The sequence below is a fragment of the Lupinus angustifolius genome, chromosome LG04 (genome assembly GCF_001865875.1).
Source record: "Lupinus angustifolius cultivar Tanjil chromosome LG04, LupAngTanjil_v1.0, whole genome shotgun sequence".
Lineage (NCBI taxonomy): Eukaryota > Viridiplantae > Streptophyta > Magnoliopsida > Fabales > Fabaceae > Lupinus > Lupinus angustifolius.
The window spans coordinates 26,956,442-26,981,969 of NC_032012.1; the positions used below are offsets into that span (position 1 = coordinate 26,956,442).

At 29.4% G+C, this 25,528-nt stretch overlaps 3 protein-coding genes across 4 annotated transcripts; 2 read left to right on the forward strand and 1 right to left on the reverse strand.

Moving 5' to 3' along the window:
- Positions 611-11,591, reverse strand: LOC109346778 (probable polygalacturonase). 2 transcript variants are annotated; one of them, XM_019586564.1, is made up of 6 exons: positions 2,866-2,958; positions 2,392-2,694; positions 2,064-2,184; positions 1,819-1,993; positions 1,647-1,717; positions 611-1,391 (listed from the first exon to the last, which is right to left on the reverse strand). In XM_019586564.1, the coding sequence occupies exons 1-6, from the start codon at positions 2,908-2,910 to the stop codon at positions 706-708; spliced, it is 1,401 nt and encodes a 466-aa protein (XP_019442109.1). In that variant the 5' UTR covers positions 2,911-2,958; the 3' UTR covers positions 611-705. The 2 variants fall into 2 exon arrangements, with proteins under 2 accessions (XP_019442109.1, XP_019442108.1); XM_019586563.1 differs by lacking the exons at positions 611-1,391; positions 1,647-1,717; positions 1,819-1,993; ... (1 more) ...; positions 2,392-2,694; positions 2,866-2,958 and adding exons at positions 8,984-9,731; positions 10,098-10,168; positions 10,260-10,434; ... (1 more) ...; positions 10,895-11,194; positions 11,531-11,591.
- On the forward strand, positions 18,735-20,983 carry LOC109346786 (beta-carotene hydroxylase 2, chloroplastic-like). Its single transcript, XM_019586578.1, has 7 exons — positions 18,735-19,185; positions 19,292-19,351; positions 19,462-19,533; positions 19,836-19,970; positions 20,090-20,215; positions 20,506-20,562; positions 20,797-20,983. Exons 1-7 carry the CDS (start codon positions 18,820-18,822, stop codon positions 20,872-20,874), a joined length of 894 nt encoding a protein of 297 aa, XP_019442123.1. The 5' UTR covers positions 18,735-18,819; the 3' UTR covers positions 20,875-20,983.
- LOC109346788 lies at positions 24,035-25,303 on the forward strand. The gene has a single exon (XM_019586580.1). The coding sequence runs from the start codon at positions 24,389-24,391 to the stop codon at positions 24,953-24,955; it is 567 nt and encodes a 188-aa protein (XP_019442125.1). The 5' UTR covers positions 24,035-24,388; the 3' UTR covers positions 24,956-25,303.

Here is a 25,528-nt window from a genome sequence, read left to right on the forward strand (position 1 = left end):
GTGATTGTGAGAGTGAGAATCTGAAACCTTTTCTATTTATATACACAATTAGAATAGAGGGATATTCATTTTTTCCCATATTTTTTCTCTTTGTATTTTCTCTTGTACAACTATACTATGGTATTAATAACAATGATCATAGGGATTGTTCTAGAGAAAATTTGCAATGGTATCTGCAAATACCACTTTCAAAGTTCTTATTTTGCATTTCCAATTCCCTCTTACATTATACATTTCATTCCCTAATAAATCTTCATATTTTGAGGCACAATTACCCCTTCCCCTCCTTCTAAAAAAGTTTGCATATAAGAAGAGCTATAGTAATCCTTTCTTATTGATGATATCTTGGTAAGAATTCTGGTTTTGGTTTGGATTAGTTGAATAATTAATTGTAGATAGATGCTCCAAATCTATAGGTGAATAAGGTTATGCAGAGGTTCAAATCCAGAGAATATATATTGGATACTTTTGCATGGGTGACATTTTATATAAGAAATGTTTTTAGTATGTCCCTAAAAATGTGATGTGATATTAGAGTATGTTTTAATCTTAAGATCATTTGTCATATTTAGTTGATAGGAATGAGGTTATGAGAATGAGTATGTGCAAGGATAAAAGAATAGATATCATTATAAATTATTTCATCTCATTTGGTTTTGTCAAACCCACAACATGGAACAATATAGAAATGGTAGTATGCTATTGTTAGAAGGAACAAGTCTTCAACATAACATTGTCAATGGGAACTTTGTCCTTTGGATAAGGACAGTCATGCCCTTTCTTCTCCGGCAGCAAACTACATGGCTGAGGAGTGACATTGCTTGTGACTCCAGCAATATCTGTACAATTCCACTGAAGTTTCTTATTCTCTTCACTCACTTTGATATGCACATTAGAAATGCAGATTCCTATAAAAGGATCATTAGTAATTCCATCAAGTTTTGCCGAATATGTGACGTTATCTGCAGTAATGTCTCTATAATTTATTCCAGTAATTTTAGGAAGCGCTTTCGGATCGAAGCCAGAGTCAGCATTAGATCCATAAGCGCCGGACATCCAAAATACATACTTCATGGTTTTCAAGGTCATTCCTTTAACAAAAATGTCCTTAACATATGCTCCTCTGCCAACTGCAGTTTTGATTCTAACAGCTGATTGAGTATTGATAGCTGTGTTATCTTCAACTCTAACATCTTTTATTCCACCCGACATTTCACTTCCTAATGCAATCATAGCGCTATCCGGAGATATACAAGTAAGCTTCCTAATAAGCAGTTTTTGGGTTGGCATTCCGACTTTAATTCCGTACTGATCCCAACCACTTTTGACAGCAATACAATCATCACCGGACACAATGTAGCAATCTTCAATCTTAGTGTTAGTACATGAATCTGCCAAGAACAAAAAAGCAGGAATAATTCCAGGATTACTAGACAATGGTTATCAATCAATAGAGTTACTCCAACTAATACATTTATAAAAAACATGATGAAAACTATAAAATAGGATAGAAAGATAACCAACTTTCTATTACATAAATGTAGAGCATTGGCATTTACATGATTCATTGGTTATTATCTTTTCAAATAAACTTTATCCCTTGTTTGTGTTGCAATTTTTTCCATCAACAAGTACATATATATTACCTGGATTTACCCCATCTGTATTAGGAGAATCCACTGGTGCAAGAATGGTAAGCCCTTGAATTATTATATTACTGAATATATAGGTTTTAATTTAATCAGAATAGTGAGAGAAAAAAGCAAGAATGCTAATATTATAAAAATGGAAAAATGAAGCATATATATGTTACCAAACCTGCTATAAATTGGATGAACAAACCAAGATGGGGAATTAACCAAAGTAAGGTTTGATATTTGGATTTGAGTAGAGTACATAATTTCAATCATGTATGGCCTAGTGAGTGTCATTTCATTCTTTTTGAACTTGCCCCACCAATAAGGTCCTTGGCCATCAATTGTTCCATTATTACCTTAAGATCAAATTCAGATTGGTCAAATAATTTGATATGAACACATCAAAATGAAGTCAACACCAGTTACCTGTAATAATAACATCAGTTAGATTAGTTCCAAAAATGAGACTACTGAACCTTCCATCAGGTGCATCTCTTCCTCTTCCATAAGATGGTAAAACAGATAGTACAGGCCATTCTGATTCATCCTGTTAATGTCATCATATAAGTAAGAGAAAAAGATACATGCATCGACCGATATATGAGTTTTATATACTGTTATTGTATCATTCACTATTGATATTTAATTATTGTTGACTTTTAAGAAAAAAGTAATTCAAATGAATGGTCGATAACAGAGTTCATGCGTATAAATCTTTAAACTGTCAGTGCATAGATTTTACATTCGGTTATACCTGAGATCCAAGAATGACAGCACCCTTTTGGAGAAAAAGAGTGAAATGGCTAGTGAGATTAAAGCTTCCAGTTAACCATTTCCCTGGTGGTACAATAAGAATTGCACCACCATCTTTTGCATGCTGGCTGAGATTTGTTATAGCAGTTTTAAAAGCTTTTGTGTTAGATGTTTTGCCATCTCCAACAGCACCAAAATCTGTTAAAACTGCACTGTGCTTTCTGCAATCCATTGCTTGATATTGAACCCCACTGCATTCTGCCACTGATACCAATATCACAATAATTGAGATTACACCAATCACCTGTACAAAATTCAATTCTAATTAAAATTTATTACTAAATAATAGTATTGACAAACATAAATATATATATCTTCAAATATGATGTGTTAGTTTAGTCTCTATATAAGTTTTTCTCTTAGAACAACATGTGGATTTGTATGTAAGAAAAACTCAAAGAATGGACAAAATTACGTAGGAATTTCCGAGTTTTGGATAAAGTTTCATGATGTGAGACATGACACTGTAATGTGATAGTTTTTGTTGTAGTAAAAACAGAGATATGGGTAATATATATAGATAGAGAGGGGAATATAGATGCAGATATTGAAAAAAAAATATATGGGTGTGATTAATTAGTCAAAAGAGATCATTGGAGAATCAATGAAGGTGAATTTCCAAACCAATGAGTACCACGTGAAACGGTCAACCGGTCACGCAAAAAGGGCAAAATGAGTCCATTAATGTTTTTTACTCTCTTTTTTTTCTTTGGGTCAGTTTCCATTCATAGAAAGTGTCCTTTGTTGTAACCAAAAAGGAAAGTAAATTGTATTCATGTTAGTTTATACAATACTTCTCTTTCTTTATACTAACTCTTTCCAATCAAGTTCCCTGGTACACGTCAAGATTGGACAAAGATAACAACTATTGAAGTGAAACTCGGTGATACAAGCATAGATCGAGCATTTTTAGGTTTCGATCGGACAATTGAACAATACATACCATTGATTGGTCAGAAGCGACAAAATAGTACAAGACCATCTCTAATATGCAACTATTACACTCACTAGTCCCTACATAAGACTAAGATTGTCACGCTGCGTAAACCACATAGGCCTCTACCACGTGCTACACCTTACCTACACCCTACCACACCTTTTGGCAGTTGACAAATGGACCTATGGCACAACACATAAACATAAGTCAATTACCCATAGAGTATGAATCTGCCAAATCTGCCTCAGACGAAAAAACAACCTCTCTAGCCACAATTCCCCTAAAATACAGACTAAAGAGGTAATTTCTAAAAAAAGGTATACAAAAGACTATAATTTTTCTTTCAATGTGCCCATGTGAAGTAAATTTTCCCTAGGTAATTATTTTGTGTTATTTATATGTATTTTCTTTTTCTGCTACATTTCTTATTAGGTTTTGAATTTGGATTTCAGTTATAGAATTACAAATAAATACTATCATTGTAATTTTCAACTTCAATGAATTTCATTGTGAAGGGCTCCTTCCCAAATTGGAGATTCATTTCCATCAAAAAATATTTATTTGTTGTTGTTGCTCTTAATCAGTCAGATAAGGAAAATACCATATCAACTACTGTTGTTGTTATGTTCAATTCATGCAAGTCTTTGGTAATGAGAATGAGTATGTGCATGCAACATATGATGATAGGAAAATATATATATATAAGCGAAAAATAATTTTATTTCATTAGAAAAATATACATGCACTGATATATACTGGTCATATATAAATCTTTATATCGATAATATATATATGTGACACTATTTGAAGGAACAAGTCTTCAACTGAACATTGTCAATGGGAAGTTTGTCCTCTGGATAAGGACAGTCTTGTCCTTCCTTCTGGGGCAACAAGCTACATGGCTGAGGAGTGACATTGCTTGTAACTCCAGCAATATTTGTGCAATTCCACTGAAGTTTCTTATTCTCTTCACTCACTTTGATATGCACATTAGATAAGCATATTCCTGTGAAAGGATCATTAGTAATTCCATCAAGTCTTGCTGAATATGTGACATTATCTGCAGTAATGTCTCTATAATTTATTCTAGTAATTTTAGGAAGTGCTTTGGGATTAAAGCCAGAATCAGCATGAGATCCATAAGCACCTGTCATCCAAAATACATATTTAATGGTTTTCAAAGTCATTCCTTTAACAAAAATGTCTTTAACATATCCTCCTCTACCAACTGCAGTTTTGATTCTAATTGCTGATTGAGTATTGATAGCTATGTTATCTTCAGCTCTAATATGTTTTATTCCACCAGACATTTCACTTCCTAATGCAATCATAGCACTATCTGGAGATATACAAGTAAGTCTCCTAATGATTAGATATTGGGTTGGGATTCCAACTTTAATTCCATATTGATCCCAACCACTTTTTACTGCAATACAATCATCACCAGACACAATGTAACAGTCTTCAATCTTAGTGTTAGTACATGAATCTGCCAACAAGAAAAAAGCAGTATTATTAGATAATGATTGTAATATGAATTCCACTACATAGGTTGCAAATATATAATTATGTTGAAAACAATGAAATAAGGTAGAAAGATAACCAACTTTTGAGCAATAACATTGACATGATAATGATTCATTGGTTATTATCTCCTCAAATAAAACTTAACCTATTGTTTTTGCTCTTGTGCTTTCCATCAATAAGTGGATAAATATGTAAGTATATAATGAAAGAATAATAGATATATTATCTGGATCTATCCCATCTGTGTTGGGAGAGTCCACTGGTGCAAGAATGGTAAGCCCTTGAATTATTATATTACTGAATATATAGGTTTTAATTTAATCAGAATAGTGAGAGAAAAAAGCAAGAATGCTAATATTATAAAAATGGAAAAATGAAGCATATATATGTTACCAAACCTGCTATAAATTGGATGAACAAACCAAGATGGGGAATTTATAAAAGTAAGATTTGATATTTGGATTTGATTTGAGTACATAATTTCAATCATGTAAGGCCTGGTGAGTGACAATTCCTTTTTTTTGAACTTGCCCCACCAATAAGCTCCTTGACCATCAATTGTCCCATTGTTACCTTATAATATTCATAAATGATTTAGTCACATTATAATTAACTTAGCAAATATTAATATTGACCTATCAATTATTTGACTAATCTTTTACCTGTAATAACAACATCAGTGAGGTTAGTTCCAAAAATGAGACTGCTAAACCTTCCACCAGGTGCATCTCTTCCTCTTCCATAAGATGGTAGAACAGGTAGTGAAGGCCATTCTGATTCATGCTGTTAATGTCATCAACATGTATGCAATTAATAGAGGAAAATAAAGTATAAGTTATTTATCTTAATGATGTAAAAGTGCATAGAAATCTTAATGATCTAAAGACTTTAGAGACAAGATATAATGAGACAAAAATCATTTTCATATTTCTTACTTATATACAAATATTATCACTTCTAAAATAAATAAACCATGACTGTCCATATATTTTGATAATCTCTCTACAAAAGTAGAATGGTTTTAAACAAAAATTGATTATACATACCTGAGATGCAAGAATAACAGCACCCTTTTGGAGAAAAAGAGTAAAATGGCTAGTGAGATTAAAGCTTCCAGTTAACCATTTCCCTGGTGGTACAATAAGAATTGCACCACCATCATTTGCATACTTGCTGAGATTTTTTATTGCATTGTTAAAAACCTTTGTGTTGGATGTTTTGCCATCTCCAACAGCACCAAAATCTGTTAAAACTGCACTGTGCTTTCTGCAACTGATTGCTTGATATTGAACCCCACTGCATTCTGCAACTGATACCAATATCACAATAATTGAGATCACACATACCTGTAAAAAACAAGATTAAGTTATCATCACTTCTTAGTATCTTGATTCTCTCTAATATTGGAAAGTCAAATGACACAAACAAAAGAAAATATAATCATGCCTAATAAGACATATGCATATAACATAATCAGTAGACATATTTATCCTTTTACATACAATGAAATACAACAATTTTGCTACTGAAAACAAAAGGAATGGAGGGAGTAATGTATAGCACAACAAAACAAAATATTTATCTTTTGTCTGATTTCAAAAGCAACCTAAATAAGTAAATATTGAACGAAATCTTGATTCTTAACTAATGAAACAATCGCAATGAACAAGTTTATTTGAGAAATACAAAACCAAATTTCGGTTACCAAAACACATGAAAAAGAGAGTTAGTGTAAACACATGCATGTGACAATCCATCAAAACAACGTGTGTGTTTGTATATAAAGTGGAACTCAGAATGAAGAAAATTACATATGCATTTCTGAGTTTTGGACAAAGTTTCATGGTGTGAGACATGGCTATGTAATGTGCTAGTTTTTTCTTACTATAAAGACAGAGACATTGGTAATATATATAGAGAGGAACATAAATAAATGCATATTTGGAAACAAAAATATGTGGTTGATTAATTAATTAGAGATCAAAGAAGAAATGTATGAACGTGGATTTTTAAGAATAAAAAATTTATACATTAACATTAATATAAAATTAGTCAACCTCTCATTATTAGATTCTTAAAATAGTTCATTTGAAGTACTAATACATCTTGTCTTTAAAAAATATAATAGAGCTGTAATCTCACTAATATATTCTTAGAATAATTTATTTCTTAATTTGTTTAAGAAATTGTTTTAATTAGAAGAGAATTAATATAAAAAGATATTGCATTAGTTTAATAGTAATAACTACAAGATTTATGGATTCAAAATAGAGAGTAAAATAAAATATTAAATTATTCAACTATTAAGTTTTCTAATCATAATATTTTATTATTTATTAATTAACATAGATAAAATAATTGTTATTTGATTAATTATTATATTATATTATTTAATATTTATATTTAAAATAAACAATTATTTTATATTAAAAACATGCAAAATAAGAAAAAGAAAAACAAATGAAAAAGAAGACAGACCAAGGAAGCAACGTGGCACGTTCAAAATAGGAGAGATAAAGAAAAAAATTAATATTTTAATTGACTTAGAATAAATAATGATACATATTTTAAAAAGAAAAAGAAACAATCATGTGTGGGAAACGGGGGGAAACACTGCAATTAGGCTTGTCTGGCGACAGACCACTCTAGAGCAACAAGTGGCCAAGGCTTGGAAATTTGGAACATGGAAATTGAGAGAAAGACTTGTATAATATGAATATGAAGACGATTAATAAATTGTTGTCAACTCATTAAATATTTAATTCTAATTAAAATTTAAATATAACTAATAGTATAAAAAAATATAAATATATTTATCTCTAAATATAACATGTTGTATGTATCTCTGGACAGATAAAAGTATTGGTCTATCACCAAGTCATTAAAAGTGAGGAAAACATGACACAAATAGGTGACATTTAAATATAAATGTATTTATGTTTTTATTATTATCATTTATGATTAAATTTTAATATATTAATAAGATTTTATTAGTTGTATTCAAATAAGTACATCTGGTTAACTAGTGTGAAAGTGGCATTGCACATAGCAACGAGTTCCTCCATTTATGATCATATAATGACTCACTAAATAAAAATCGGAAATTCAAAATGAAAACGTGATTACTTAATTAACTTATCACTGATTTAGGATTCAAATATTCCAATGTATGTTTTGTTATTAATCAGTCATGATAAGGAAAATACCATATAAACTATATTGTTGTTATGCTACAAGTCTTCAATTATGAGAATGAATATGTGCATGCAACATTATGATGATAAGAAGAATATACATTATTACTTCATTTTATTTTTGTCAAAACTACTATTGGGAACAATATAGAAATGCTAATATGCTATTATTAGAAATGCTAATATGCTTGTAATTCCAACAATATTTGGCTACACCCTTTTTCTCTTGCCAATAATAACCCTTCTAGTACTGCATTATATTCTTGCACTTGGTGAGGCCAATGCATCTGAACATGATATATCAAAGCAAAAGCTCTTTTCTTTAAGTAAGAGACAATGTGATATTCTACATGCATCCATTTTTTGGTTTTGTTAAGAATATTTTCCAGCATCCTATCAGATGAATAAGGTAAACCAAACTTCCACTACCTTAAGTAATTCCTAAGGTTGATAATCATGAATTTCCAGGGAGAATTACTGTTGTACGGTAATTGTTGTTGTTATTTAGGTTAATATCAAGCTTTCTGCATGTACAGCATATTAAGATATTCAACAATCCTATACAGCATATTAGTTAGGTTTTAGCATTCTTGGTTATGTTCATTATATGTATTTTATGTTTCTCCTACAGTTCTTATTAGGTTTTGATTCTGGATTTCAGTTTTGGAATTAAAATTAAAATTATATTGTAATTTTCATTTTCAATGAAATTCATTGTGAAGGCCTCCTTTTACACTTTGGAAATTGATTTCAGTCTAAAATATTTATATTGTTGTTGTTATGCTCAATTCATGCAAGTTTTCAGTTATGAGAATGAATATGTGCATACAACATTATGATGATAAGAAGAATATATATGGCCAATAACTATTTCAATTCGTTTTATTTTGGTAACCACAACAACTGGCAACAATAGAGAATTGCTAGTATTCTATTATTATAAGGAACAAGTCTTCAACTGAACATTCTCTATGGGAAGTTTGTCCTTTGGATAAGGACAGTCTTGTCCTTCCTTCTGGGGCAACAAGCTACATGGCTGAGGAGTGACATTGCTTGTGACTCCAGCAATATTTGTGCAATTCCACTGAAGTTTCTTTTTTTCTGCACTCACTTTGATTTGCACATTAGAAATGCATATTCCTGTGAAAGGATCATTAGTAATTCCATCAAGTCTTGCTGATTTTGTAACATTATCTGCAGTAATGTCTCTATAATTTATTCTAGTTATTTCAGGAAGTGCTTTGGGATCAAAGCCAGAATCAGCATGAGATCCATAAGCACCTGTCATCCAAAATACATACTTCATGGTTTTCAAAGTCATTCCTTTAACAAAAATGTCTTTAACATATCCTCCTCTACCAATTGCAGTTTTGATTCTAACTGCAGATTCAGTATTGATAGCTGTGTTATCTTCAGCTCTAACATCTTTGATTCCACCAGACATTTCACTTCCTAATGCAATCATAGCACTATCTGGAGATATACAAGTAAGCCTCCTAATAAGTAGTTGTTGGGTTGGCATTCCAACTTTAATTCCATATTGATCCCAACCACTTTTGACAGCAATACAATCATCACCAGACACAATGTAGCAGTCTTCAATCTTAGTGTTAGTGCATGAATCTGCCAAGAACAAAAAAAACAGGAATAATTCCAGGATTATTAGACAATGATTATCAATCAATAAAGTTGCTCCTACTAATATATTTATTTTGAAAATGTAATATGATTTCCGCTAGATAGGTTGCAAATATATAATCATGTTGAAAACTATCAAATAAGGTAGAAAGTTAACCAACTTTCTATTACATAAATCTAGGCATTAGGATTTACATGATTCATTGGTTATTATCTTTTCAAATAAACTTCACCTCTTGTTTTTGTTCCATTATGTTATACATCAAGAGTGTATATATATATATATATATATATATATATATATATATATATATATATAAGTATATAATGGAAGAATAATAGATATATTACCTGGATCTATCCCATCTGTATTGGGAGAGTCCACTGGTGCAAGAATGGTGAGCCCTTGAATTATTATGTTACTGAAGATATATAAATCTTAATCAGAATAGTTAAAAAGGCATAATGGTAGGATTAGAATAATAGAAAAATGAAGCATATATGTTACCAAACCTGCTATAAATTGGATGGACAAACCAAGATGGGGAATTGACCAAAGTGAGATTTGATATTTGGATTTGAGTAGAGTACATGATTTCAATCATGTATGGCCTAGTGAGTGTTAATTCCTTCTTTTTGAACTTGCCCCACCAATAAGCTCCTTGGCCATCAATTGTCCCATTGTTACCTTAAGATCAAATTTAGATAGGTCAACAAACTTTGATTTGAACACCAACTAATGGAAGATTATTAATTGTTCTAATTAGTTACCTGTAATAATAACATCAGTGAGGTTAGTTCCAAAAATGAGACTACTGAACCTTCCTGCAGGTGCATCTCTTCCTCTTCCATATGATGGTAGAATAGGAAGTGAAGGCCATTCTGATTCATCCTGTTAATCTCATCATATAAGTAATAGCCATTCCAAGATAAAAAGATAAAATGCAAGTGCTGATAGGTAGATCATACCCCAGTAAAAAGTTTAAGGACATGATATAATATCATAATGAATAAACAAAATCATAGTATTTCTTGCTCTCATTAACAAATTTCATGCAAAATACTAAAATATGAGAGTGGACATATATTATGGTAATTTTCTGCAAAAGAGAAGAAGAAACAAATTAATAAAATATAATTATACATACCTGAGATCCAAGAATGACAGCATCTTTTTGGAGAAAAAGAGTGAAATGGCTTGTGAGATTAAAGCTTCCAGTTAACCATTTCCCTGGTGGTACAACAAGAAGTGCACCACCATCTTTTGCATACTGACTGAGATTTGTTATGGCTGTTTTAAAAGCTTTTGTGTTAGATGTTTTACCATCTCCAACAGCACCAAAATCTGTTAAAACTGCACTGTGCTTTCTGCAATTCATTGCTTGATATTGCAATGCACCGCATTCTGATACCAATATCACAATGATTGAGATCACACCAACAATAACCTGTGTACAAAATAGTTTAAGTACATCACTCTTCATCATCTTATATATGTTAGGTGTGTTTGATATACTTAAAAAATAAAAAATTGCACCGCACACAAACAAACAAAAAATCTTTTGTTTGATTTCTGAAGCAGCCTAAGTATTGAAAAAAAAACATGATTAAATAATAGAATTACAAAAAATCTCAGATAACAGGTTTAGGGACAAAATTTCAGTTAGCAAAAAGCTTGAAACCAAAAAAGAAAGATAAGTGTATTCATGAATAATAAAACTGCACTTATAAGAAAATGTGCGTTTGCATATAAGAAAATCACAAAGATGAGTGAAGAAAATTACATTGGAATTTCTGAGTTTTGAACACAATAAGTTCATGTTGTAAGACATGGCCACTATAATGTTTTTGTTTTGCTTGGACAAGAGATAGAGACATGAGCAATATATAGAGAGAGGAATATATGTGTAATTAACCGGTCAAAGTAATTATCACATAATTGAGATACATGTAGCAAAAATAATTTTGTAGGGTCCATTTTTTAATTAAATAGTTAAAAAAATCATAAATTATTCATTTTTCTCACATTTCAATATTGGAGTGATTCTTAATTTTAAAAAATTGTGTGAACTTGATTTTTTTTAAATTAAAGTCTTCCTACCATGAAATTGTGGAAATTTTGAATGGTATGGAGTAACGATGTTGCCAATAATCCTAAAATTTAATAGTATTTTAAATTTAACGTGATTTAGAATATTATAATGTTGTTCGTAGTCCGACTATGAGAGAAAAATTTACATAAAGATAACAATGCATACGATATATGGTTATAGATATTACTTATCCTCATCCTCACACATATTTATGGGTATTAATTAGGTGAGTATGGGGTATTATTAATGTATTAATTTTAAAATTTAATTTTGAAATTAATTACTTTTGTATTAAATCTATATTTATATATTCACATAATTATTACATTAATAATATATATATACCATATATTTATTACTATATACATAATTATTATGTTATTTATTGTCACTCATAAGTTATTATTGTTGTTTTTTGTTGTATATATTATGGTTAGCTACTACATAAATATCATCTTTATTAACGAAGATAATCAAACAAAATTACAAGTAAAATAGAAGATAATTAATTTATTGTATACAATGACAATTTTTTATATTAAAAGGAAACAATTGAAAATTTTATTTCTAATTCACTTTGTCAATAAGATTAAGTCTTTAAAAGAATGAAGAGTGAAATTTTAAATGAATCTATTTTTTTATTTAATATCGATAATTGTTTATTATTGTTATTTAGAATTAATATATTATTTTAAAACTTTGAAACAATTATGTATATTTTTTTTTATTTTTTGTTATTCAGTTATTCTCAATTATAAATTGTAATTAAATATTATTGTCCCTTCTAAATTTTATTTCAATTCGCCACTAACAGTAGATGATACAATGAGTATGTATAAATTTTTATACTGTCGATATATAAATATTATACTATTAAATAAGTTACTATATTCCTTCATTTTTTCAACTTTTCATTCACTAAATTACTATTTTGATCACTCCTATTTTGTTTAGTTTTACCTTGAAATTTGTATACAAAAAATGACAAGTATTTGATTTTTTTTAAGGATGACATTAAATAAGCATAATATCTATGTAATATCAGTATAAAAATTTATACATATTTATTATAATTAATCATATTTGTATTACTTGTATTTAAAAATTAATAATGATTAAATGTAAATGATGTATTTTGAATAATAATATAACAAATTCTTATAGGTCAATGTATTCCCTTTTACTATGCTTGTTAGCATGCATGAACATTTTTTTAGCACATTCAAAAAATATGATATATATAAATATAATGTGTGGATAAGTTTCTTTTTCTCTGGTTGGCTAATTTAGTAGATATAAATCAATCGTGAGAGCGAAATTGATTTTCCAATAATATTCTTATTATTTTTTAAAAATATTAATTAAAATCAATGAAATTTTGGCAGAGATAGTTTATATTAACATCTTTAACTTTTTGGGTAGTTTCTAGTCAAATCACTAAAAGGAAATAAAAATATTTTTAGGTTTGGTTTGGGAAGAAAAGTTAAGAAAAAAAATTGAATGAAAGAAAAGTTAAGAGGAGAAAATGAGTGAAAATTGTTATGAACTTTTAGATGTTTGGTATGATTGAAAATATAAAAAAATCTGGAGAGAACAAATATAATTATAATTATTGATAAAAATCACATGATGTATTAGTGTACTTTTATGGGTGACTACAAGTATCATGATATTCGTCTTATAGGTGCATAATTATAAATTTAGTTTATTTAAATCTTTATATATTATAATTTTATATTTCTTAAAAATTATATATTATGTATATTTTATTATTTAATATTTAATTTTAATTATTGAACATTTCTTATTTTGTATCAAATAATTATTTTATATATTATAATTATAAAAAACATAATTATATTATTAAACTTATAAACCCTTGACTACCTATAAATAGTCATATTCTAATAGGTACTTACAAAAGGTATTAGTATAAGTATGAAAAATAATTACATGTGTTAGGTGTGTTTTATTATCGTCCATATTTGTTTTCTACACTAGAGTAAAAACGTTATAACTTGATGTGAGAAATTAATTAATTATTTTAACAAAATTATAATTTGATATGAGAAATTAATTAATTATTTTAATAAAGTTGTAATTTGATTTACACTAAATTTAGTTTAAGAAGAAAAAATGAGTGAAATAAAAGTTGAAAACAGAAAAGTTAATAATAAATAATTGTTTAATTATAGGATATGAAAGAAATAAAAAATGAAAAATAATGAATCGAAAATGTTCAAAAACAAAAAATTAAGTCTTATTATTTTAAGTTAAGGTTTTCGTCCATTTTCATTCCAAATATGAGAAGAAGAAAATTAATGGGTCATTTTGCCCTTTTTTTTTTCTTTTCTTCCTTTATTTTCTTTCCAACCAATAATAGAAAATAATTTTTTCTTCTACTTTTCTCTTTTCTTCTATTTTCATTACAACCAAATATATCATTAAGGATTATTTCTTAAAGAATGAATAAACCAACTTTTGTTTGAACCTAGAACATCCTATAAAAATAGTAAATTAGTTAATCACTCTCATAATTCTGTTTCATTCTCCATTTTTAAAAATAATATGACTAACAAAACCAAACCTAATTTTTTTTTACTGTAAATAGTATCTTCACCATTTAGTTCAAGAAATAATATCTTTAGTTACGTATGATTGTTCCTCCCGACAAGTGTCGTTCATAAGAATCGAACTTTTGACTTTTTGATTATTTTATAAATCTAACAAGATCTTACATCATTAGACTAACAGCTTGTTGGTAAACATATGGTTCGGTTTAACTGAATTCATCTATTTTCTTTTTTATATATTGGACAATTATTATTTTTTATAATCTTAAAATTACACATTTTATAAGTATATACGTATCTAAAAATTGGAAGAAAAAAATGCACATTTGACTACTCAACTTAATGTCACTACAATATTTGTATTTTCCTGTTTGTGGAAGAATTTGATTTACTTTAATTGAGTTAATTTTTCTTTAAATGAACAACCAATTTATAATGATACACCAATAAAAAAAATAATTTTATACAAAAATGTTATTTTAACGGTTATCTCAAATTCAAAAGAAACTATATCTTATAAAAAGCACACTTTTGTGGAAACATTATTATTGAGAAAAACTGTAATAGAAATAACTATTTTATTAAGTTATTTAATTTTTTGAGTACCTAAAAGTCGATTTAAATTAATTAATATCCATATTTTCGTAGATTTTTTACCAACTGATATGATATGATATTATGTTCTTTTCATAATATTACATTCTTTTAGTTTTGATTTGAATAATTATAATCTTACTATAAATATATATATATATATTATTGTAGTATATAAATCTAATATGACTCCCTTTTCTATTGTTATTGTCATTATTATAATTTTTATTCTTATATTAACATATAAATCTTTAATCAATAAGCTTCATTATTTTATAATTTTGCCTCTATCTCTTTAGTATTTAGTCTATTCTTCCTTCTCTATTTCTCTATTTCAAGTTTGCATTGTGCATACTTTGTTTCACAGCCATAGAGACTTAAACTTAGTTGACTTATATTGAATTTGAGGATTGAGGTATATTATCATTGGAATGGGTTATTACTATATTATAATTTGATTATGTCAGTTGTATATTAAATTTGAGTTATGTTTTTACTTTTTCATATATTTCTATTTGTAAGCCTTAATAAAGGGTTTAAAAATCCAAATAAAGAACAGTTCAAAAAGTTTAATGAGTATTTGATAATGTGTCAAATTGTCTAAAAAGATGATTGGAGGTTGAAAAGTCATTTGACTATAAGTTTGACAAATCCTAACAAGTTGAACAGATTGTTGGATTGTTAGTAATTCCATTTCTCAACAATCCTTTTATTATATTGCCAAGTATCCTTGATCAATTGTGATTTGGGGCTACTTGGGCAACTCTATTACATGCAAAAAGTAATGAATTAGGATCCATTTGCATCAATAATAAATAGTATAAAAATTTCTACACAATTATTATATTATTTATTTATTTTATTCTCTAAAATGTATATACTATCTCTTAGCTATAAAACAAAAATATGCTATCGCTACATTCATTTTATTCAGAAATCGAAAATTGAATTGATAAGATTATACAAACAAAATATGGTGGAATATTAAACTGTCTATTAAAAAAAATTATATCATAAAATATATATCATAAACGTTTGTTATGTGTGATTACTTTTATTAATAAGTATTTTTTTTTAGAATCGAACCTTTAACATTGTTATTCAAAAAATAGCCTAAAATCTTAGACAACTAGGTTATCGTCTTGTTATTACATGTTTAAAACTTCAAAGTGAAGAGTTTTTCCACTTTTGGTGAATAGGAGGCCATATTAATAAAATTTTCTCATTTAACTATTCTACTTTTTTCTCTCAAGTTATTTGTTCTATAATAATGAAATGAGTTGTTTGGTTAGTGCTCTAAAGTTTATAAAGAAGGAATGCATTTGAGATGGAATGGACCAGCACTATCAAATGGGTCAAACACCAAGAACATGACACGTACCAAACATAAAGAGTGTTAGTGGCACACATGTCAACTAAGCCTAGGGACACCACAACATTAACTTCAACCAATCCGTGTGAGAGACACCAAAACATGCTCCTGTTTACAGTTCCCAATTACAAATTTACAACTAATTGGCAAAGAGATAGAGATCGCGGTGTCTTATACGATGTCTCAAACCAATCAAAAAAAATTATTTTATTATTTTCTATTTTTAAAATTTTTATCCATGTATCACTATATAACTAGTTTGAGACGGAGAATAAGACACCGTTAAGAACCAATGATTCCATCATTTGACAATGCACCAAAACTTTGGACGTCACTCCATTTTCTATCATCAATAGTATCCCAACTTTATACTACTCTGATTTTACTTAGCCATGTTAACATTTTAATTATAAGTTGTAACAATTGCATTGCCATGCTTTAATTGAACACTTCTTGTGATTGAACAATTTAACCAAGATTGTTTTTAACTTGATATTAAATAAAGTACAAGTTTAATTTAACTTTAATATATTATTAGAGTAAAAGCCCCTTCATATCAATTACTAGAGTTACAAGGACATGAAATGCAAATATATAATTCAAATTAGGTAAGTATGCTCTTTCTTTCTTATATTTGTTAGGAGCAAAATACACATTTGAGTAAAATATATGAAAAAGGGAAAAGACCCAACAAGGAAACGTGGTTACAAAATTAAAGTAACACGTGTAACGAGAACCAAACATATTATTTTAGTCATTGATTTGGGATAAACTATAATATGAGATAATGCCTTCCTTAAAGTATGTGAAAAAGGTTTCTCACTAACTATTGAATCAATATGTAATTTTGTTTGGTTGGAAGGGATTTTATATAAGAATATTGGGAATATATGTATTTATTTGAAAAGCTATTTAAAGTGATTTTTGTATTGTAATTCATTGTATCATTTTGTATTTTCCAATCAGCTAATATTACTAATATGTTAGTTTATTATCCATAACTTTTCAGTTTTCCACCAACTTGGTCCAATTTAGCCAAACACGCCTAATGCTGGATAAAAGCTTCTTTATTAATGTATAAAAATGACATAGCAGTACATAGCCATATTTTAACTCATATTTGTTTACTGGTTTGTATTTTTAATTTTCAAATAATTGGTAAATGCAAAAAAAAATATAAGCATGAAAAAAAGTACCCCTCTTATTTATTAAAGTCGATACGAAGTATATTTTCTGTTCCAAAAATATATCATTTTATGTATCAATCATTGAGATTTGTTAGAAAAATATATTTAAATTTAAATAATTAATTACCAATAATAAATAATGACATATAAAGTAACACTTTTTAGTATAGAATATGTCATCATTTTGGTTGGGCTTAGACAGGAATGAGGTAATGGAAATCCTGGCAGGATCTTAGGCCTCACGTTCTACACTCCATCTCATCCTCTCTACACTTTCATCACTTCTTCTCCAACTTCCACCTTTTCAAATATGTAACAAATGCACTAAATGATTTACTCTCTAATAAATACAACATAACGTACTCTATCTCCATATAATTGTAATTGATGCAAATAAAGTAAAAATTATTTTGTTTCAACAATAATTTACATGCCTCTTGTTTGCCATTGAACTTTTTTGGCCCTAAAGAATTTAAAAAGTGCAACTAATTATTATAATCTATTAATCTAAATACATATATAATTCTCAATCAAAGATCATAATATTTTTAAAAAACAACCTTTAATGCAATAATTTAATGTTACTCAATCAAAGATCATAATATATAGAATTCTCAAGATTTTTTGTATTCATTATTATAATCTTAATTTTAAACAATGACAACATTTTACTATATTCATAAGATATTTTTGGGTACAAATTATATTGGGAAGATATGTGTACTTATTTTTCTCTTTAGGATTTGAATTTTGTATCCGTTGTTGTTTTAAATATAAGAAAAATGCGTCCTAAAGATATTTTTATATTACTATTATATATAATTGAATATTAAATAAAACTAATAAAGATAAATAATATATTAATTGTCTATAAATTTTTACTCCCGTAAATAAATATTATATTCACTAAAACATTATCTAACTGAACTGATATGGTAACCAATGGATGCAGGTTAAAGTGATATACAATTGATTATTCTTAAACAAAGTCTCAAGTTTGAATCTTATAGATAAAAATATCCTCTAAAAAAGTTAATTCCACGTACCTATAAATGTTCATTGCTTGGACAATATTATCTTTGATGCTAGAGCATTCAGGTGAGAAACAAAAAAAAAAAAATGGGATATGGTAGTGTGTAAATTTGACCACTTGTATTAAGGAAAGTGTGTATATGTACTCGTGAGTTGTCTTATCCCTCTCTCACACACACATATAAACACATCATCGCATCAACCTCTTCACCATCAAGCTCCATGGCCGCCATAACCTTAAAGCCTTACTCTCTTCTCCGTGCTTCAAACCCTCTTCTCCCTAAGCCATCATCATCCCCAACATTCTTAAGAACATGCTTCTCATACTCCACAATAATGCTTAAATCCCCAACAAGAAAGATCAACACTTTAACCGTTTGTGTCCTCATGGATGATCCAAAACAAGATGAGCAAGAGGAACAAGAACAAGAATCTCAAGTTTTTGTTGTTTCAGAAAGAGTGGCAGAAAAATTGGCTAGGAAAAAATCAGAGAGGTTTACTTATCTAGTTGCTGCTGTTATGTCTAGCTTTGGTATCACTTCTTTGGCTATCTTAGCTGTTTATTATCGATTTTCATGGCAATTGGAGGTACTTCTAATTCAATCTCCTTATTTTTTGTTATGTTCATATTGGTTTGTGTTTTTTAATTTTGCATCAGAATAATATTTGATTGATTTTGTGTGGTGTGATGTAGGGTGGAGAAATTCCTTGGCCTGAAATGTTTGGTACATTTGCTTTCTCAATGGGTGCTGCTGTAAGTTCAATTTCTTGTCCAATTCAACGTTGTCATTTTTTAACATGAAATTGGATACCTTAATTGTTGATTTTAGGTCCTAAGTTCAATTGGGTATGCCTAATTTTCAGGTGGGTATGGAGTTTTGGGCAAGATGGGCTCATAAGGCTCTTTGGCATGCTTCCTTATGGCACATGCATGAGGTATGCAATTTGTTCATTCATTTTGTTTAGCCAAATTTGGGGGATTACGTTTGTTAAAAAACTATAGGGGTAAAAATTATATTTTTAAATTACCGCAAGAAAACCAACATGATTGGTTCAAGTTGTACATACTTGATTTTCAATTTCAAGTCTTGTCAATGGAAATGGAAAAAATATCTGCTGGAAAAATTAGCTCCATATACTTGTGAAACCAAAAAAATTAATGCAAAGAAAAGTTGTTTCCCTTTTCATTTCCCATCTAATTTGTGAGCAAAAAAAACATGAATTTGAAATTTTGACAGTCTCATCATCGACCAAGAGAAGGAGCATTCGAGCTTAATGATGTTTTTGCAATAATTAACGCTGTCCCTGCCATTGCTCTACTCTCCTATGGTTTTTTCCACAAGGGTCTGGTTCCTGGTCTCTGTTTCGGTACAGTAAGTATTTCTACAAAATCTATTTTTTTAATCGCTTAATTAACGGTTTCATTGGGATCTGTTAATTGAAATTAAGGATGATATTTGATTTGACGGTAATGCCCTTAATATTGGAGCAGGGTCTTGGGATTACAGTGTTTGGGATGGCGTATATGTTTGTACACGATGGATTGGTTCATAGGAGATTCCCTGTGGGTCCCATTGCCAACGTCCCCTACTTTAGAAGGGTTGCTGCTGCTCACCAAGTAATACTACAATTTAATATATACCGACTGTATAAGTATTCTTTATGCTCTCAGCATATCATCCATCATTCATATGTAAAGTAATACAAATCAATGGTAGATGATATATCGATAGTATAAAAAACTTTACACCGACTATGCATTACTATTAAACTCAAAATATTAATATTCAATGTATTTTCTTTTTTTGTTTATTTATTTTTAGCTACAAAAAGTTAAAGAAAAATGGTTTATTTTAGTTAGTGTTTTGAATAGGGTCTCTTAACCTTGATTTTGTTATCTGTATTCAGCTCCACCATTCAGAGAAATTCGACGGTGTGCCATATGGGCTGTTTTTGGGACCAAAGGTGAATAACATTTTTTTGTTCATTTAAATAGTTTTGTGACTTTGTCATGTGTTGAATTTCTATTTCATTTTATTCAAGTTTTCATATACTCATTTTTTGTGTTAATTTATTTTCTATTGGTATGCTGGAAAATATTAATTTGAATGAATTTTGGTGAGATTGGAATTTTAGAAGTTTCTCTTTTTTTGTTAACTCAACATATTGTAGTTGTTAATTTCACTCAAAATGGTGCAGGAGCTTGAAGAAGTGGAAGGTCTAGAAGAGCTAGAGAAAGAGATAAGTAGGAGAATAAAATCATATAATGCTTCATGACAAATTAAGCTACTAGTGGAAAAGCTATTTGAAAGAAGTATGAGTGTAGGGAAACAATATAGTGAATGAATGATAATATTTGATTTTTTCTTTTTGCTTTTACATTATTCAATGATATTATAGTATATAGGGTATTACAAAATTATTGCATACACAAAAAAAAGTAAATAAAGATAAATGGGTGCAAGAAATAATTGGTGCCTTTAGTTTTGGCTTTTCCCCCAAAAAAATTATCTTGGAATGGAAAATAAGCCACATATGATCTTCCTCCACCTCAAGTAGGATAGTGTCAGTTTTTGGTTTGATACAGTGAATAGTGATACCCTTATGTGGGGCATGGAGTTTTACCTGCCATATACCAATCAATTAAGGGGCAAATTCAATGGTACCACCATTCTCTCAGGACACTTTTTCTTTCCTTTCCAATCCAAAAGTATATAGATATTTGTAGAGGGATCTTATTCAAACTTACTCATAGTCATCAATTCTAACAAAATTCAATGATTTAAATTAATGAGTGAAATAAAATATTATATGTTCATAGAATTGATGATTATGATGAAGAGTTAAACTTACTCTTGAAATAAGTGGATCTCGACTCTAGATATTTTATCAACCAAGGTTCACAATTTAGAATGATTTCTCTTGTTTCTTTTTTAAAAGAGAACGGGTCTATTAACTAATTAAACTCATTTAAATGATGCAAAGAAGGTTAACATCAATGATATCATCAAAGAAAAATATCTTTAATAAAATTGGAAAAAATCTAGTTATAAGTAATCATTAGTATTTTTTTATTGAATTATACGCATTGGTAATATCATTTATCCTTCATTTCAATCATACAATAACATCATAAAAAATCTTTTTCTCTATTTTATTTAAGAGTTCTAAAACGTGAACATATTATATGATGATTAATGGGATTTTTACCATAAGAATATAAAAATATGAGTATGTCAATTCATTCCACTTGCATGGCCATTAATGCATGTTCCGTACGGGTGATTTCTTTGTAATTGGTTGAGTATGCATTTTGCTTGGTCATCGTTATATATTAGATAACTTATCTTTTTGTTTGGTTTTATTTCTTGGGACATACGTGTAAGCCATGTATAGCACAATCTTTTTAGCCATTTGTAAATTTCGTCAAACACAACCTTAGTGATTGCTGCACTTTCTGAATCTTCTCAAATGGATTGAAAAACATTCTAAATGGCCTTGTCGATTGCTTTATTCATAAAAACAAAAATGGAGTCTAAGGGGCATGTATTGGACTATACTATGAACAATATAAACCTTACTTTAGAGTATTTAAATTGAGTTGTATTAACAAATATGTTTGATAAGATCGAAATTTATTGGTGCTTAAATATAATTTTGAATGCAAACTAAATATTGAGTGGAAGTTTGAAGTGGCTACTTTCCCATTAGGCCGATTGTGATTTGCAAAGTAGAATTGAAGCATATTATTATAGTTTTTGTAATCATGAGTCCATATTGCAAATCATTCTCAGTGAAGAGTCTCATAATTTGTTTTTGCTTGACAAATAATATTTACTTGAATCAGCAAAGTATTGAAATACTTACTACTTAGTGTTCTTTTTATTTGATTTTTTAAAGTTTTATTTTTTGTGTTTGTTAGGATAATATTCAAACTTTCTATATTAATATTATGTTAAGAGGAGGAAAAATTATACACTAACAATATATGAGTTTTATATCTTGTCATTACATCACCATTGTTCATACTTAATCCCTTAAACATAATCAGAATGAAATAGTAGATAATATAATGACCATGTATAAATCTTTACACTGATATTGTATAGATTTTACATTCTTATATTAATTTTTAATAAAATACACTTACATAAATTAATCGGAAAGAGAAAATAAGGTAATTTAACTGATTGTCTACAAATTTGATAAAAATAATAACAATATTATGAAATTATTTAAATTTTTTTAATAATGGACAACAAAAAGAGTCTTACTACAGGTGTGAAGCTCAATTAGATCTCCAAGGTCGATGATTCGATTTCTGCGAGTGATATTTATCGAGAGAGATAAACACAAACCCTAAAAGAGATTAATTTCTTTTTAAAAAATGTAAAGAATACCTTTAGTAGAAAGTAAAGTTGGAAAATAGGATGCACAAAACAATGCATGTTATATGTTTTTAATTAAAAATTAAATCTGATGCATCGACTAGGCCCCACATTGGGCTGTGATGGGCCACGTGTTGGGGCCAGCCCAAACAAACACGCGTTGTCACCGAAGAAAAAGAAAACTCAGATTTTTGTAGTAGTGGAGAAAAAACACTTCACCAATCCCTTTTGTCATCATCTGACACGTGTCTCTCCACCATTCGTTATTGGGCATCGCTGTTCTCTCTCTCTTCTCTCTCATGTTATCGGTTACTCCTTCCCCCGATTTCAAAGCACATCACTTTCCACTTTCTTTTCCTACCCAACTACGTTTTCTTCTCTAGATCCAACTACTTCCATTTCCATCAACAATTTCTTCCTTTTTCCCCTCTCTCTCTATGCAATTCCACCAGGTTTTAATTTTCTTCTCATTCAATCTTTTCATTTTTTTTAATTATATTTGATGCGGTTGCGTTTTTTTGTGATTTTGATTTAATGGGTATTTGGATTTGGGCTTAAATTATGTGCCTGGGTGATTGATTTTTGAGAAATTTGATGCTTTTAATTATGACCGAGTAGATCTTGTGGTTTTTGTATGTGTGAATTGTACTTTATTTGAATTTATTAATGTGTTCAAGAAAATTGGGTGGATCTCTAGTTAGGGGTGAAATGTTTTGTTAGTTTTAAGTGAGGAAAAAAATGAGGTTAAAGTGTTCATTTGATTTTCATGAAAATCATCAAATCAACCTTACCAAAAATCAATATTTGGCATGAATTTTGGTGGATCGTTGTATTGAAAGTCATTGAAAGATTTCAATTTCAACTGATTCTCATTCAATTTTGGTATTGGTGTATGGTTACTTTATAATGAATGCTATCTCTTATTGAGCACTTTCAGTTTATGATAATTTGAACTGTGTTTTTTGCTTATAACTGCAGTAGGAAGGGGGTGTTTGAATTGGTACGTAGCTTGAGGGTGATGATTTATTAATAGTCTTGTAGACCTGTTGTTTTTTTCAGGATGGGCAAGGAGTGTAAGTGTTGTGGAAAGTTAGGGAGAATGGCGCCGAAGGATGGGTCTATGAGTGCTTATGAATTTTCTCTGTTGTTGTCTCCTGTTGTTTCTTTCTGGGACTGCATAGTTCGTAAAATGAGGTACTCCTGCAGACCTGATTGGGTTTAGTGTTTCGGTCGATTACTAGCGTTGATACATCAACTAGTTAGATTATAGATAGCATAACAATTTATGGAAAGAAGGAAATAAGATACAGAAAAAAATGTATACAGGTCTAAAGAAATTCTCTTGAAAGGAAAGCAGTTAAGAAAAGTAATTTGAAGTATTTAAAAGTGTTAGGTAGTGTTCCATGGCTAGCATGGCATTTAATAAAGGGCAGCATGTCGGAAAGGCTAAAAAGAAGCAGGTCAAAGATGAGTTGAATCGTCTTAAACAGGCTGAAAAGAAAAAGAGGCGTTTGGAAAAAGCTCTAGCGACTTCTGCTGCTATAATTTCTGAACTAGAAAAAAAGAAACAGATAAAGAAAGAAGAACAACAGAGGCTTGATGAAGAGGGTGCTGCAATTGCTGAAGCCGTTGCTCTACATGTTCTACTTGGCGAAGACTCAGACGATTCATGTAAGGTTGTTATCGATGACAATGGGCACAAGACCTGGAATTGCAACCATAATCTTGATGTCTTCATGGCTGGAAAAAGAGGTTCCTTTCCTCATCTAGATGGTGGGACATGGTCTGTCACTGCTGAAAACGGCGAGTGGTCTTTCTCATCTGGGTCTTTTGAAAAGAACATGTATGAACCACTATACGAAGAAGCAGGATGGGATACTGCTGGATTCTCTGCTGATCTTATAGCAGCACAAGCAGCTAGGTCACTCCAGATTGCAGAGGACGAAGATGAGAATAGGATTCTCTTCTAATGAAATGCTTAAATGATAGATTCACCATTCCTCGCTTTGCTGATAACTTGATGAAGTCTTTTTACTATATTACTGAAGGTTGTCATCTGTATATACTTTTGATGATTATGAATCATGTGCTTGTGAAACACATTCTGCTTCAGTTGTGACTGAACATGTTGCAGTATCACTGTGTTTTTTTCTAATTTTCCTTAATTGTATTGGAGGCTGCTAATTTTCTGTTTTGAGTGACTTTCATACCTGAGTATTGTGTAGAGTTGATGCTTTGTTGAGCTGAATAACAAATAATATAAATGCATGAGTGGTTGCTTCATAATTTACAATCTCTCATTGTTGCTTTTTGGATTACATTACATTACTGTGGTTTTTGTGTGTGCACAGCCTCCTTTCTCATAATGAATAGATTGAAATTACTTTTAAAAAGGAATAAGCAAAGTCCATAACTTATATCAGGAATGAAGATGGATGTGGTATTTCATCAAATGCCTGCAATACATTTTTTTGGCTTAAAACTCATATTTTGGATGAAAAGCCATTACTATAAACTGTAAACAACCCTCATTCAGTTACTGA

Excerpts from the sequence above, each read along its gene's own strand:
- LOC109346778 (XM_019586564.1), bottom strand. The coding sequence starts at position 2,910 with ATGTCTCACATCATGAAACTTTATCCAAAACTCGGAAATTCCTAC. Across the intron at positions 1,994-2,063 it reads AACTGATGTTATTATTACAG|GTAATAATGGAACAATTGAT; the intron begins GTAACTGGTGTT and ends TTTGATCTTAAG. Across the intron at positions 1,718-1,818 it reads GTTCATCCAATTTATAGCAG|TAATATAATAATTCAAGGGC; the intron begins GTTTGGTAACAT and ends CTATATATTCAG.
- LOC109346786 (XM_019586578.1), top strand. The coding sequence starts at position 18,820 with ATGGCCGCCATAACCTTAAAGCCTTACTCTCTTCTCCGTGCTTCAAAC. Across the intron at positions 19,352-19,461 it reads CTTTCTCAATGGGTGCTGCT|GTGGGTATGGAGTTTTGGGC; the intron begins GTAAGTTCAATT and ends CCTAATTTTCAG. Across the intron at positions 20,216-20,505 it reads GGGTTGCTGCTGCTCACCAA|CTCCACCATTCAGAGAAATT; the intron begins GTAATACTACAA and ends ATCTGTATTCAG.
- LOC109346788 (XM_019586580.1), top strand. The coding sequence starts at position 24,389 with ATGGCTAGCATGGCATTTAATAAAGGGCAGCATGTCGGAAAGGCTAAA.